Source organism: Asparagus officinalis, chromosome 6 (genome assembly GCF_001876935.1).
Source record: "Asparagus officinalis chromosome 6, Aspof.V1, whole genome shotgun sequence".
Classification (NCBI taxonomy): domain Eukaryota; kingdom Viridiplantae; phylum Streptophyta; class Magnoliopsida; order Asparagales; family Asparagaceae; genus Asparagus; species Asparagus officinalis.
In genome coordinates this window covers 17,069,259-17,083,427 of record NC_033799.1, presented here as the reverse complement: position 1 = coordinate 17,083,427, position 14,169 = coordinate 17,069,259, and the positions used below count along the sequence as shown (strand labels likewise).

At 35.7% G+C, this 14,169-nt stretch overlaps 1 protein-coding gene, 1 long non-coding RNA gene and 2 other non-coding genes across 4 annotated transcripts; 1 reads left to right on the top strand and 3 right to left on the bottom strand.

The window, feature by feature from the left end:
* On the bottom strand, window positions 596-667 carry TRNAC-GCA. The gene has a single exon. It is a non-coding gene; the product is annotated as a tRNA-Cys (tRNA).
* Window positions 1,741-4,353, bottom strand: LOC109845274. The gene is made up of 4 exons (XR_002248267.1): window positions 4,236-4,353; window positions 3,504-3,547; window positions 2,604-2,711; window positions 1,741-2,016 (listed from the first exon to the last, which is right to left on the bottom strand). It is a non-coding gene; the product is annotated as an uncharacterized LOC109845274 (long non-coding RNA).
* Window positions 5,056-5,127, bottom strand: TRNAC-GCA. Its single transcript has one exon. It is a non-coding gene; the product is annotated as a tRNA-Cys (tRNA).
* On the top strand, window positions 8,505-10,554 carry LOC109844172. The gene is made up of 2 exons (XM_020413133.1): window positions 8,505-8,812; window positions 10,509-10,554. The coding sequence occupies exons 1-2, from the start codon at window positions 8,517-8,519 to the stop codon at window positions 10,510-10,512; spliced, it is 300 nt and encodes a 99-aa protein (XP_020268722.1). The 5' UTR covers window positions 8,505-8,516; the 3' UTR covers window positions 10,513-10,554.

The window sequence follows — 14,169 nt, the reverse complement described above, 5'->3', positions numbered from 1 at the left end:
ATCAATAACATCAAAAGTTATTGTTCGAATCCCATTTTCCCAACCAATAACACCAAAAAGGAGCTTGTTTACCATCCCCCCCCCCCCCCCACAATTAGGGGGATTAATTTGAAGAAATTTATATAAGATTTGTGGGCTAATATCAATTTGAATAATTTGAGGGCCTACTTCAAAAATATCAAATCTGTAGGCTTCGAAAAAAAAAGGAAACTAATCAACGTAGAGGGACCAATTTGAACTAACTTCAATAACATTTGAGAGATAATATCAATTTCAAAAATTCGAGGGACTAATTTCAAATTATTAAAATATGTAAGGTACTAAATTCCCAAATAAAAAAAGAAAAAAAGATTAAAAAAACTAGCAAACGAGAGGGACTGCTTTGAACTACGTACCTTATACAAGTTTTGAGAATTAATTTGAGCGACTAATTTTAAAATATCAAATATGGAATACGTAAGCGGAAATTTCAAAAAAATGGATATTTCAAAATAATAATATAAAATTAAAATGATTCAATCGTTAAGGGCCCAACCGGGTCAAAAAAATGGATATTTCAAAATAATAATATAAAATTAAAATGATTCAATCGTTAAGGGCCCAACCGGGTTCGAACCGGTGACCTATTGATCTGCAGTCAATTGCTCTACCACTGAGCTATGGACCCAACGGACATTGCAGTTTTTATTTAGTCTGATCTAATTTGTACTGTGGGCGAAATAGATCGAGTGATCCGTTCCTTTACCCAGGAAAAAGTATTTCTATTTTGCATGATCCAATCGTTGATCCAGGGAATTTCTACAATAAATTAGATAGGTAGCTAGTATAGTTCTCTATCCACAAGTCAAGAATTTAGTCCCAAATACCAAATGAAAGTGGATCGGTTTTTTTTATTCCCGAAGAGGTGCATATCTTACCCGGATCTTCGTTCATAATGGTCCGGAACAATAGTATCATTGGAGTAGATACACAACTCGCTTTAAATACAAATACAAAAAGCCGAGTAGGTGGATTAGTCCGAGTGGTATATATATCAGATTATAAGTTTATAATCAGTTAATAATATTCACTTGTACATAGATAGACATTATACCTGCTTTGATATAGTAAAACAACAATTCAGAATCTAATTTTGTTAGTGTCAACATGTCGTCAATGGGGGTTTGTTATGGCCAGGTCAAATTTTATTCATGAAAACTAGGGATGTTAAATGGGTGGGTTTGGGTGTTAAATGGGCGGGCCATAAATGGGCGGGCATGTTTTGCCCATTTACCCATTTATGACCCATTTAATATTTTCTAAATGGGCGGGCTTTTGCCCGCCCATTTAATAAACGGGCCGCCCAATTGCCCATTTAACTATAGTGGTTATATGTACATAATACTTTTGGGGTGTTTTTTGTAAACTTTTAGGGGGCTTTTTGTAAACTATTATGGGTTTTTTGCAAACTTGTTGGGGCTTTTGATAAAATACTAACAAAAATAGGAACATAAACAAAGATAAACAAACAAAGGCAAACAAGTTCATGATTGAACCATTTACAAGCCTGGATAAAAGTACAAACCTCACACATTTGCAAAATTAACCTCAGATTTCCAAACCAAAACCAAAAGATCAATAACAACAAAATTGCGAGAATATTTAAATGAATCAAGATAGAAAACACAAGGTATGTAAGGATCTGTATAAGATCAATAACTTGATATAAATGTCATCATAACTATCAGCAACACGATCACGATTATTAAGGATAATCTATTTAATTACTTGATAAACTTGAAGAGTATTAAGTTCGTCTATAAACAAAATAGTAGCACAACCATAGTCCACTTATTTCCCATCTTTCAAATGTTCAGGCATGAACATGATCATGACAAGAAAGAAAAGAACAGGAAACAAACATAACACTCAGTTGGACTCAATAGCAACATTAAGAGTACTACAGCAAGCCTCATATGTGCGTCTTCATAGCAAGGGTTAGAATCCGAAATAACCATAGAGACCTCAATATTTCTCCTGCATCAATCATCCATAGAATTAGTTAATTTTTCCACAAACGTATGATATTGTCATAATAATGAAACACATAAGAGGAAGGTGAATAATTTGATTACAGCGAATGGTCGTCAGAGTTCAGGCACAACATAATAAAAAGAGTTTCAGATACTCATAATCCTTTTGCTACATAGTTTTTTCCTCTTGGTTGCTGCTGATTTTTTTTGGGTTTTATTCTCGGATGTGTTTACCCAACTAGCATAAGATATGAAGGAAATTAGACTCCCAAGTTCCAACTAGCATAATGTTCCTAATTTTCAGTATAAGATATTGTGAAATCTGGATAGGTTTCGGAACTAGATATTGTGAATGACTAGATTCTACTGTAACACATAAACAAATACATATCGTATATACAAACATGGAAATAAACAACGCTCTGCCATGGGAAACTACATAGACTTTCTCCTTGTAGTCCTTCATCTCATTCTATTTCCCTCTTCATTATTATATGCATAATGCATTATCTCAATTGTAATAAAACACGGTACCATTAACATGTGAGATGCTGTAAATGCATCTAAATGGAGACATAATTTATATCATACCTGATCTCTTCTAGTATAGCTTTCTGCCAATAGTTTCAATGCTGCACCTTTAGCATTTTGCATACGGTTTAATGTCATACTGCCACTGGCATCAACAACGAAAATTACCTGCCATAAAATAATTTTTGAAAAAACTCACACAAAAGAATGACCTATATAATAGCACACAAGGGCCAAAATCAGTAGCATGTGCAGCTCCAGCAAACCTTAAAGAAAACAAATGATAACTTGAATTATTCCATAATTAAAGTTCATGAAGTCATAAATAAGTGGCAATAAACTGAAAAGAATTAAATATCTCCCATGGCCTAGTATGTTGTCAAACAAAAGAAAAAAAGAACTCATGGTAAATCATTAACTTTCATACTAACATACCAAGGCACCTGCTTTCCGAGCCATTCTTTTTGCTCTCATATCAGTTTTTTCTACAAAAACTTTTCTAGTCTTTTGAGTATCTTTTGAGTATCTTTCTAGTCTTTTAGTTCAAATAGAAAAAAAGAAAAAAAGCCTTTTGGTAAGGTGTAGCTGCTCTGAGTGTTGCACCAACAGAAAGTCGTCTTACAGGAATCTCATGGAGGTGAAAACCACTTGTAACACGTAGGAATCTCATGAAGGTGAAAAAAACCACTTGTAGCACTGACAATTCCTCCAAATATTGAACAACTTCAGTTTATACTTAAAATGTTGAATGTGAAACAAAAGATCACCGGTAACAAATGTAACATCTATGTGTTGTACTTGATCAGGTGTGAGTTTGTTTCCCCTCGATGCACGACCACATTCACCTATAAGTTTCTTACTTTGCAGTTATATCCGAAAAATGAGAACATTCATGATTCTTTTACTCAATGAGATAATATTTGTCTTTATTAAAAATAATAAATATAGAACAACACGTACCAAAATCTCAATTCTCCTTTAAACTGTCCAGACTGTAGTATAACCTGCCAGAGTTCATTTGTGCCATCAAGTATAAGATACAAAGAGAATCGATTTAGTGATTTAGAAGGGGAACTGTACAAACCACTAGATAATCATGTCAAGTCCAAGAAAAACAACAACATAATCATAATTGAGTACGGACAAAACAACAACATAATGGAAAGATTACTTCAATTCTAAGAGGAAATTCTTTGCCATTCTTCACTCTATTGTAATAAAACAGTGAAGATCAGAAACCTAGAGGAAACTGTCAAAATATGCATGTATATATAAAGGACCAGTGATGTGAGGGAACCCCAATCCCACCCCCCACCAAGCACACACACAGGCATGCATGCACGCACACGCACGGACACACACGCACACACAAAGCTTTTCCTGCCAAAAACATCAAAGTATAGTTTAAATATATGTTACTGTAATCAGATGATTAGGTGTCTTGAAAATAGTATTTAATATATGATTTTGCACTATAATGAACAGAATGAAATGCCAACTAACCATGCACTTATTCTCACTATATACTACTTCCAGCGGAAAACAAAAGCATAAGGCTGAACAGGAATCAAAATCCTCAGCAACAAATGTTACATCAATAAAAATCTTAAAGTAGAAATTTGTACACTCTAAAAAATATTTCATCATGTTTGCCAAGTCCAAATTCCAATTTGATATGATTACACATATTACCTTGTTCCTGAACACCAAAGGACTGAAGCTTTGACTTGAATTGATCAGAGAGAGGAGCCCCAAAAAAAACTGAGTCCTTGGCACTTGCTTTTCGTCCTCTACAAAAATTAGGGGACTTAGGGTAAAATTATCTCTTTGATCAAATTCGACACATGTGCATATGTAGCATATCAAATTCGACACATGTGCATATGTAGAAAATTCTCGTGTGCAACAACTCTGGTACTGATTCTCTCTACCAAGATATCTATATCAAACATACACATGCTCTTTGAGCTACATAAATGTGTTTATCCATACGTACTCACATCTCAGGGCACGCATAAACACAGTTAGCTTTCAGGAACTTCATGCTCACTTATCAAGGGACTAATTCATTCTGTTATTATGAAGACGTTCAATGCAAAGCCACTTGAAGCAAGGAAAGAAAGTTCATAAAGCAAATCAAATGTTATATAAGGTTTGAGGGGTAATATCAATTTGAATAATTTGAGGGCCTACTTCAAAAATATCAAATCTGAACTAACTTAAATAACTTAAATAACATTTGAGAGATAATGTCAATTTCAAAAATTCGAGGGACTAATTTAAAATTATCAAATATGTAAGCCTGTAAGGTACTAAATTCCCAAAGAAAAAAAGATTAAAAAAAAACTAGCAAACGAGAGGGACTGCTTTGAACTACGTACCTTATACAAGTTTTGAGAATTAATTTGAGCGACTAATTTCAAAATATCAAATATGGAATACGTAAGCGGAAATTTCAAAAAAAATGGATATTTCAAAATAATAATATAAAATTAAAATGATTCAATCGTTAAGGGCCCAACCGGGTTCGAACCGGTGACCTATTGATCTGCAGTCAATTGCTCTACCACTGAGCTATGGACCCAACCGGACGCTGGAGTTTTTATTTAGTTTCATTTAATATGTAGTGTGGGTCTCGACAATCAACACACACACATATTATAAGTTTATAATCAGTTAATAATATTCACTTGTACATAGATAGACATTATACCTGCTTTGATATAGTAAAACAACAATTCAGAATCTAATTTTGTTAGTGTCAACATGTCGTCAATGGGGGTTTGTTATGGCCAGGTCAAATTTTATTCATGAAAACTACCCCAATTCCATATAGTTTGAATGCGATCTACTTTTTCTTCAGATAATAGATCCATCTCTTGTTCTTTTGCGTGCCAAATTTCTCACTGACTCTTGGCCCTTGTTTATATATATTGTGTTTATTCTCATCAAGATTGTGATATCTCACCTGCCAAAATTGTCCTTAATCTTCATATGATTAGCAATTACCATCTTGGTGCCTTAATTTAGGGACACACCTATGCGTGCGCAGTGCATGTCATCATCAATCGGGTAGCCTAGGGCTTGACCTAATATTTTTGTTGAATTTAGATTTTTCTTAAGATTTTTCTTTTCAATCGGGTAGCCTAGGGCTTGACCTAATATTTTTGTTGAATTTAGATTTTTCTTAAGATTTTTCTTTTCGGGGGCCAAAATTTTTTCGACCATCATGATCTGTTGGTTGCTTTATTTATAACTATTTTTACTTAATTCGTTATGGTCCATCTTAAAGATCAATAAGCTATGTAATTTCTTTTGAAATGTATTGCCAGACTCACGCGTTATTGTGTTCAAACTTCACGAGGCTATGTACGCTTTGAAGTTTGAAGTGCAGTCGTATAACGTGGAAATTAATTTGAGATTGATTTTGATTTCTTTGATTAGTAGGTCATGAAAATGATAAGATTAAACTAATTAAAAAGTGTTTACCAATTGCTAGTAGTCAAAATAAGGCAGGACTTGGCTGTTAGATTGCTTTAAAAAAAAAAAAAAAATTGGCCTTTGTGTAGAAACAGAAAGATGAAAGCTTATTAAAGATTTTACCAATTGCATAGAGGTCCCTGATTATTAGAATGATGTCTCCTATTAATTAAAATTAAAATAAATCAACATCAACATGAATTAACTCAATTAAAACATTAATATGAAATAATCACAGCAGTTAACTAAACTCTTGTTATATAATATCTTCATCTTTATCTTAATATAATATCTATCCATCACTTGGGCTCTTAATATCTATCCATCTGCTGACATTGAACATACGTCTGAGTTGCGTCATCTGATGCTGTGCAGTCGAATTGGTGGCAAATAAGACTTATCAGCTAGGCTTTTACGGGAGCATATCACTAATTAAGGGTGAGATTAATTTAACTCAAGTCACTAAAGTTTGATGTTCAATTTAAAAAGTTGGTTTAATTTATATAATACTTTTGAATAAAATATACGCTTTGACTAGTAAACGAAATTGTAACTTACAAATAAGATTTTGATATTTCTTCGGACTAGTAACCTTCATATATAGAATTTTATAGCATGGAAGGCCTGATTGCTTCTTCTTCTTCTTCTTTATTTCTTTGAAAGGATCTGTAGAGAAATGTATGGCCTTAATGATAGGTTGTGTGTTCATAGAGCAAGCATCTCAATTAACGTAGGGATGACAATCAGCTAAAAGGGAATCATGCATGTGCCCCTCCACCACTTCACAGTCTAGAATTGGAATAGATGCTAGAATTGGAATAGATGCTAAATTATCATAGGAAAGAAACTTATTGACTTTTAGGGGTTGTTTGGTTCGTTTCCTTGATATAGGGAAATGCAATTCCATGTAAAGAAATATAAGTTTTGAGTTTTCTAAACTTTTCCAAGAAATAGATTGTTTTGCTTTGGTTCGCACATAAAAAATGGTGAGAAACCAATGTATTTATTTTTCTTGTGTTTGGTTCGCATAGAAAAAAAAGGAAAACTTTTGTAAACAAAGCAAAGAAGGAAAAAATCTGACGTGACAGAGTTTTCATCAATTTCACTCGGTTGGGGAAGGAAATCGGAGAGGGAAAAAAATTTGAGCTGGCGGCGATTTCAGCAGAGTTTTCCCTTTTCCATCCGAGCGAACCAAAGCTGCACAAAGAAATAGACGGAAACAAAAAAACTAACGTGGAGGGCTAAAAATCTGACGTGGAGGGGTTTTCTGAGTTTTCCACCCCTTATAATAGCGAACCAAACAGCCCCTTATCATCAAGAATATACAGCCCTTCTTTTTTCAGGAATTCGGATTCTCTCTCTTATAAAAAAATAGTAAAAAGATTACTACTTTTAATCATAATTATTGATCATCTAATTGTTAGTATTTTATAATTAGTTTCATCGCACTATAATTTTATTCCTCATACTTGAAGATTAAATCTAGTAATTTTAACTGCACAAAGACATTAATTTGTCATGCTTGGGTTGGCTTAGACTAGGACTATACCCTCTCATCTTTCAACCCTTAGCTCTCCAAGTCAAGCCCAACCTTTTCACTTCAATTGTGTTTATATGAAAAGAGATGTCATAAACAATTAAAAAAAATCGTGGGTAACATTCACAATCAACTCGTATCCTTCACAACCAACTCATATCCTTAACAACCAACGCGTAACCTTGACAACCAACGCGTAACCTTCATAATAAATTTGTAACCTTCACACCCAATTTGTAACCTTTTCATAACCAACTCGTAACATTCACAATCAACACGTACCCTTGGCAACTTCACAACCAACTCGTAACCTTCAAAACCAACATGTAACCTTCCTTCACCACCAACTCATAAACAACAAACTTATTACAGTGAAATAACAATAATATATAATTGACATACTCTACTTTAATCTCAAGTCATTGATTTAAAAAAAAATACAACAATATGTAAACTTAAGGGGTTGGTGTGCAACTTGTCATCACCGTATTCAAGATTGTAGATTTTTTCGCCGCCGATGACGAACACGGGAAGTTTCGCGCCATTGGAAAAATTTGGAGGGAACTAGAGTCCCCCCCCCACACACACACACAAAAAAAAAAAAAAAATCCATTTCAAATCATCACAGTAACATTATGAAAAAAAGAGACAGAAAATGTATTAAGGTCTTTACATGTTTTAAACTCTTGAATTTTGTGTTTGGGGCTCAGGGAATTATGACTTTGAGTTTGGGACTTTTGGGAGCGTTGAAAAAGTCTTGGTAGGAGGGAGGGGAGAATACTTGTAAAGAAATTGGGGGTTAGAAGTAATTTTCCATTAAATTAATGTGCACACTTATTGGGTGCAAAAGATCAGAACCATTGAATGCTTCCAAGTCTTCAGCAGCAACCCTCTATTTATTAGTAACTACCGTCACTTGTAATGATGCTAAAGCTTAATTTCCTCCATATCTAAGGATGGGCAACTGCATGGAGACATGCATAATGAGGCAAGAGAACAGAGATGGCAAAGGAGAAGATGTTGTAAATAAAGAGGTTGGTTTAAGCGTTAAGATATTGTTAACTAAGAGAGAGCTTGAGTGGTTGATGCTTAGTTTGAAGGAGAAAGGAGGGAGAAATCTTGAGGATGTGTTGATGGAGAGTGGGAGAGAGAGGGAGAGAGAAGCAAGAGGGAGAAATCAAGGGTGGGAACCAAGTTTGGAAAGCATAATAGAGATCCCTGAGGCTCAGAGTTTTGATTATAATGAGGATTTGTGAGATTTTCCTCTTATTTTTCTTCCCTTTCTTTTTCTTTATTGTTTCTGGGCTTTAGATTAGTCTGTAATCCTAAATTAGACTTCTAATTAGGTATAATTCGTATTGCTAATGTTTTAGTCCTTTAGTTTTGCATGCAGTCACTGATCTGGTGTTGTAAAGAATTTCATCTGATCTTGTTAATTAGATATCTAATTGCTAGATTTTTATTAGTTTGTTCTCTCTCTCTCTACATATATATATATATATATATATATAATTAATGATGTTTGATCCTTGACATTTGTTGTCATTCAACCAATAAAAAATAAAAGGAACTAGTAAAAAGTTCAAGTTAGTCTGTTTATAACTTAAAATTCCAAAAACGTAAAATTTTAACTGAATTTTTATTTTCGTAAGTTAATGAGTATTATATCAGTACCACAAATTCAAGAAACTAAGAGTATGTTTGGCAAGTGATTAAAATGCATGTTTCGCAAGTGGTTAAAGTGGCTTATAAGCAACTTTTGTGCTTTATGAACCACTATGACATGTTGGGAAAATGACTTCGGCTTATAAACCACCCAAAAAATAAGCTGGGGTATTCTAGCTTATTATTTGCACAAGGTTTGCCCAACTAAAAGTTCAATATGCCCCTCACATTTATAAAATTCTAAACCCTATTTATCTCTCTACAACCCCATTAAATACTTTCTGGTTATTTTAACATTAATGATGGCTTATAAGCCACCCATTTGCCAAACACTCTACTAGTTAAAGTGGATTATAATCCAATAAATTTACAAAACATTTTAACTCCACTTGTTTATAATCTACTTATAGGTTCATAAGTCAAGATGATTATATTCTAAAATTACCAAAAATGCTCCAAATGTATCCTTCATGTTTTTGTGAAAAGCACTAATCTGTTGTATTTAACGCAGCGCGTAAGTGATAAGCCTTAGAATCCACCAATAGGTGCTCTTTGAATCCACAAAGAACGATATCTGAATCCATGAAGAGCTTCGAATCCACGAAGAAAATATAACAAGAGATATTTATTAATAAGAGTGATCTGATACATGAGGTTTACAATCCTTCTTTTTAAATAGAAAAACAAAACCTACTCCTAATAAGAACAGAATTCCTAAAAGAAAAAATAATTTAAAACTACCTAAAAGACTCTCTATAATAAAGGCAACAAATCAGTTCAAATTAAATCAAAATTGGTTTTACTTACTAATCTAAATTGACTCTAACTTTATTACTAAATATAAACTAAAGGCTAATTATTCTAAAATCCTATTAACAACGGGTGTTACTGATGGGATTGAAGGATTCTTCTATGAGATTGACTGTCTCATTGAGGTAGGCAATTTTCATATATAATATGTTACAATCTACCTTCTGGATTGAGAGATATAGTTGTTTCTATACGGTCAGTCAATAATATATTTGTATCTGTATTTGACTCGTGAAGGTCCTGCTTCTCCATGAATTTGATCGTTATGCATCCTACATCAGTCTCACCTTGTTGAAAGAAGCTCGGCCCTGAACTTATATTTATTTGAATAGCAGCTTCTCCTGCATCGACCAACATCTACCTTATACTTAACATTGATTTTCTCCATATATTCTTTATCTTCTCAGCTAGCGCTTATTCTGAATTAAACTTTTGAATGAATATTTCCTATATTATTTTATTGTGGCTAATAGGTAGACACGGTTAGCCTAGTCGAAAAGGTGGAGAGACAACTTGGACGGAATAATAGAGGATCGTGGGTAGCTTTCAACGGGTCGCGCACGAGCTTTAATCGTCGTGAGAAAAAACAGTCTCAAACTACTTATGATCAAGATGCTACAACTGCATGAGAAAGGTACAGACCTGTTTGGTGGAAAATTTGTAGTAAATAAAATGAAAGAAATTTGATTTATATTCTCTCGATCTTAATTACAATTTGAATTCTGATTACAAAAGAGAGGAGAATGATCTGGATTCTCCCATTTGTTTAATTCTGGATTCTTCACGGTGGCGATGGAGTGCCTCCCTCGAATGCTCGCGTCGAGTTTGCTCTCCGTTGACGATCCGCACGTCTTGATTCACTGGAACAGTATCTCCTCCTTACGATTTGACGATGTGGAGAACTTGCGTGGCAAGTTTGAAACTCTTGATGAGTTGATAACTCTGAACGAGTTTAAAACTCTATGAAAGAGTCGATTTAACCGAAAGTCGGTTATAAGCCAATGATGAAGAAGATCATGTTACTGATCTCCAAAGATCCAGCCGAAGGATGAAGGATCCTCTTTTCGCTGCCAAGTCCCAGCTGAAGGATCAGAACCGAAGGATCCGAGCCCCCTAACTAAATTGATTTTTTAGTTATTTATAGGGGATTAAGGGGTGTAACCGCTCCCCCTTAATTCGCTCCTAAGTAGGGCTAATGGGATGTAACCGACTCTTAAATCACTCCTGAGTGGAGTTATGATCCCCTCAGATCGTGGGAAATAGTTTTGAAATCGTTCAGCTCGTGTTTAAACTAGTCAAACACAAAATCCGCGTTCTGACGTGAATTCTGCGTTCAAACGTAGTGTCTGGAAGCTTGAACGCAGCGTCTGGAAGCTCGGACGCAATGACGTGAATTCTGCGTTCAAACGTAGTGTCTGGAAGCTTGAACGCAGCGTCTGGAAGCTCGGACGCAATGTCTGGAAGCTCGAACGTAGCGTCTGGAAGCTTATTTGCAGCAATTTGGAAGCTGCGTTTGTAGCGATTTGGAAGCTGCGTTGGTAGGATTTAAGAGCTGCGTTTGGTAGTAGATAGAAGCTGCGTTGGCAGCTTTAGAGGCTGCGTTGGTAGGATTTAAGAGCTGCGTTTGGCAGCGGATAGAAGCTGCGTTGGCAGCTTTGGAGGCTGCGTTTACGGCCGAACATGAGCTACGTTAGTAGCTGGGTCTGAGCTGCATTTGGAGCTGAATGTGAGCTATGTTTGCACTGCGTCAGCAGCTGTGAACGCGGTGCGTTTTGATGATGGTACGCGGGGAGGACTTCTGCGTCTTGATTTGAAGAGACCGTCGATTTGTAGTCTCTTTCTGTCAAAGCGTTACAAAGATCGTCATTTTGTAATCTTTGCTTTAGCTCTTTGATATGTGAGAGTTGTTAGATTGTAACTCCCAATATTAATTGTGAAGGCTGTTGATTGAAACTTTCATCAGTTATTATGAAGCTCGTCAGATTGTAACCTTCATCGATCTACATGAAAGTCTTTAAATTGTAGTCTTCTGAAAGCCGTCGAATTATAACTTTCATCATCGATGTTTTATGGGGATCAGCTCTCTGCAGTGATTTTTAGACAGCCTATAAGACCCAACGACAACAACAACAAAGAAGGTTACATCACCGGACCCATATGCCAAACCCGATCCAATCAAGGGCTACAGATGTGGTCAACCTAGTCATCGATCCAAACATGCCCTAAAAGAAGTGTTGTGAATATGGTGGATCATGAGGAGGAGGATATAGACCAAGATGATGCTGAAGACTATGGAGGTGATGGGGTGGATCTTGATGACGGGGATCAACTCTCGTGTATTGTGCGATGACTATTATTGGCTCCAAAGATAGAAGAGCCACCACAGAGGCATAATATCTTCCGCACGAGATACATTGTAAAACAGAAGACTTGTGATGTTATCATTGATAGTGGTAGTAGTGAGAATATTGTCTCTCGATGCATGGTGGAGAAATTCGGTTTGAAGACAAAGAAACATCCTACTCCCTACAAGATCGGTTGGATTCGTAGGGGTAATGATGTGCATGTTGATGAGGTGTGTCGGTATCTTTTTCCATTGGCCGACTCTATGTTGATGATGCATTGTGTGATGTAGTTGAGATGGATGCTTGTCATATGCTATTAGGCAGGCCATGACAATTTGATGTTGATGCCACGCACAGGGGGAAGGATAATGTTTATATCTTTTAGAAGGATGGTCGTCGAGTTGTGCTCACACCTATTTAAGAGAAGGGCACAATCAAAACAAATGTTGCTGAAAAGAAGACTTTTTTGGTCATTAACAATAAAGATTTTATAAAAGATTTTAAGCAATCTGACGAGGTTTATGCTATTGTTATATCAGGAAATAAGGATTCTGCCTCCACCAAAATTTTACCTGAAGTACAGACCCTCTTGCAATAATTTGATGCAGTTATGCCTGACGAACATCCTTCCGAATTACCATTACTTCGAGACATTCAACATCAGATTGATTTCATTCTTGGATCACAGCTATCGAATCTACCACACTATCGGATGAGCCCGAAGGAAGGAGAGATCTTGCAGAAACAGGTGGACGATCTCATACAGAAATGCCTTATAAAAGCTAGCATGAGTCCGTGTGTCGTGCCAGCATTACTAGTCCCAAAGAAGAACGAAAAGTGGTGCATGTGTGTGGGTAGTAGGGCTATCAATAAGATTACTGTGAAGTATCGATTTCCTATCCCTTGCCTGGAAGACATTCCAGATATGTTGTCTGGATCAAAAGTGTTCTCCAAAATTGATCTCAGGGTGGTTATGATCAAATTCGGATTAGAGAAGGAGAGATGAGCGGAAGACTGCCTTCAAAACAAAAGAAGGCATGTATGAATGGTTGGTCATGTCTTTTGGGCTTTCCAATGCTCCTAGCACTTTCATACAGTTGATGAATTAGGTTTTAAAACCATTTATCGGCAAGTTCGTTGTCGTTTACTTTGTTGATATCCTGATTTATAGTCAGACTGAGACCATGCATCTGGACCACTTGAGGGAGGTACTAATTACTTTGTAGGAAAATAAGTTGTACATTAATCTGAAGAAGTGCAACTTCATGACCAGTAGCCTATTATTCTTAGGCTTTATCGTCAGTGAAGAGGGCATCCATGTTGATTAAGAGAAGGTGCGTGCTATTCGAGATTGGCCTAGTTTCAATGTTGCATATTTATTTGAGTATTACCTGCCAGAAGGAACAACTTTTCATGCAAGTATAAGCTCGGGATCAAGCTCTTTTCAAGCAGGGGGGCTGATATAGAACACATGGCAGATATATTTATGGAGAAGCGAGACAAACACAAGCCCAAACGCGGACCCAGTCGAGGAAAATAACTTTCCACGAAGAATGAGTCATATCTTTCAAACCATAAGTCAGAATTAGATAAATTACAAATAAAAATTGCGTATTTTTTTGAGACAGAGTCAACTAAACTAATGGATGTTTGGTTTGCTGCTATCTGTTTCTCCAAATTCCCTCCGAATTGAGAGATATCAGTGTTTTTGTTATTTTTTTACTATTTTAGGTAAGGTTTTAAGAGTCTGGTTTGATTTGGAATCAAATCCGGTTTGATTCCAAATTTG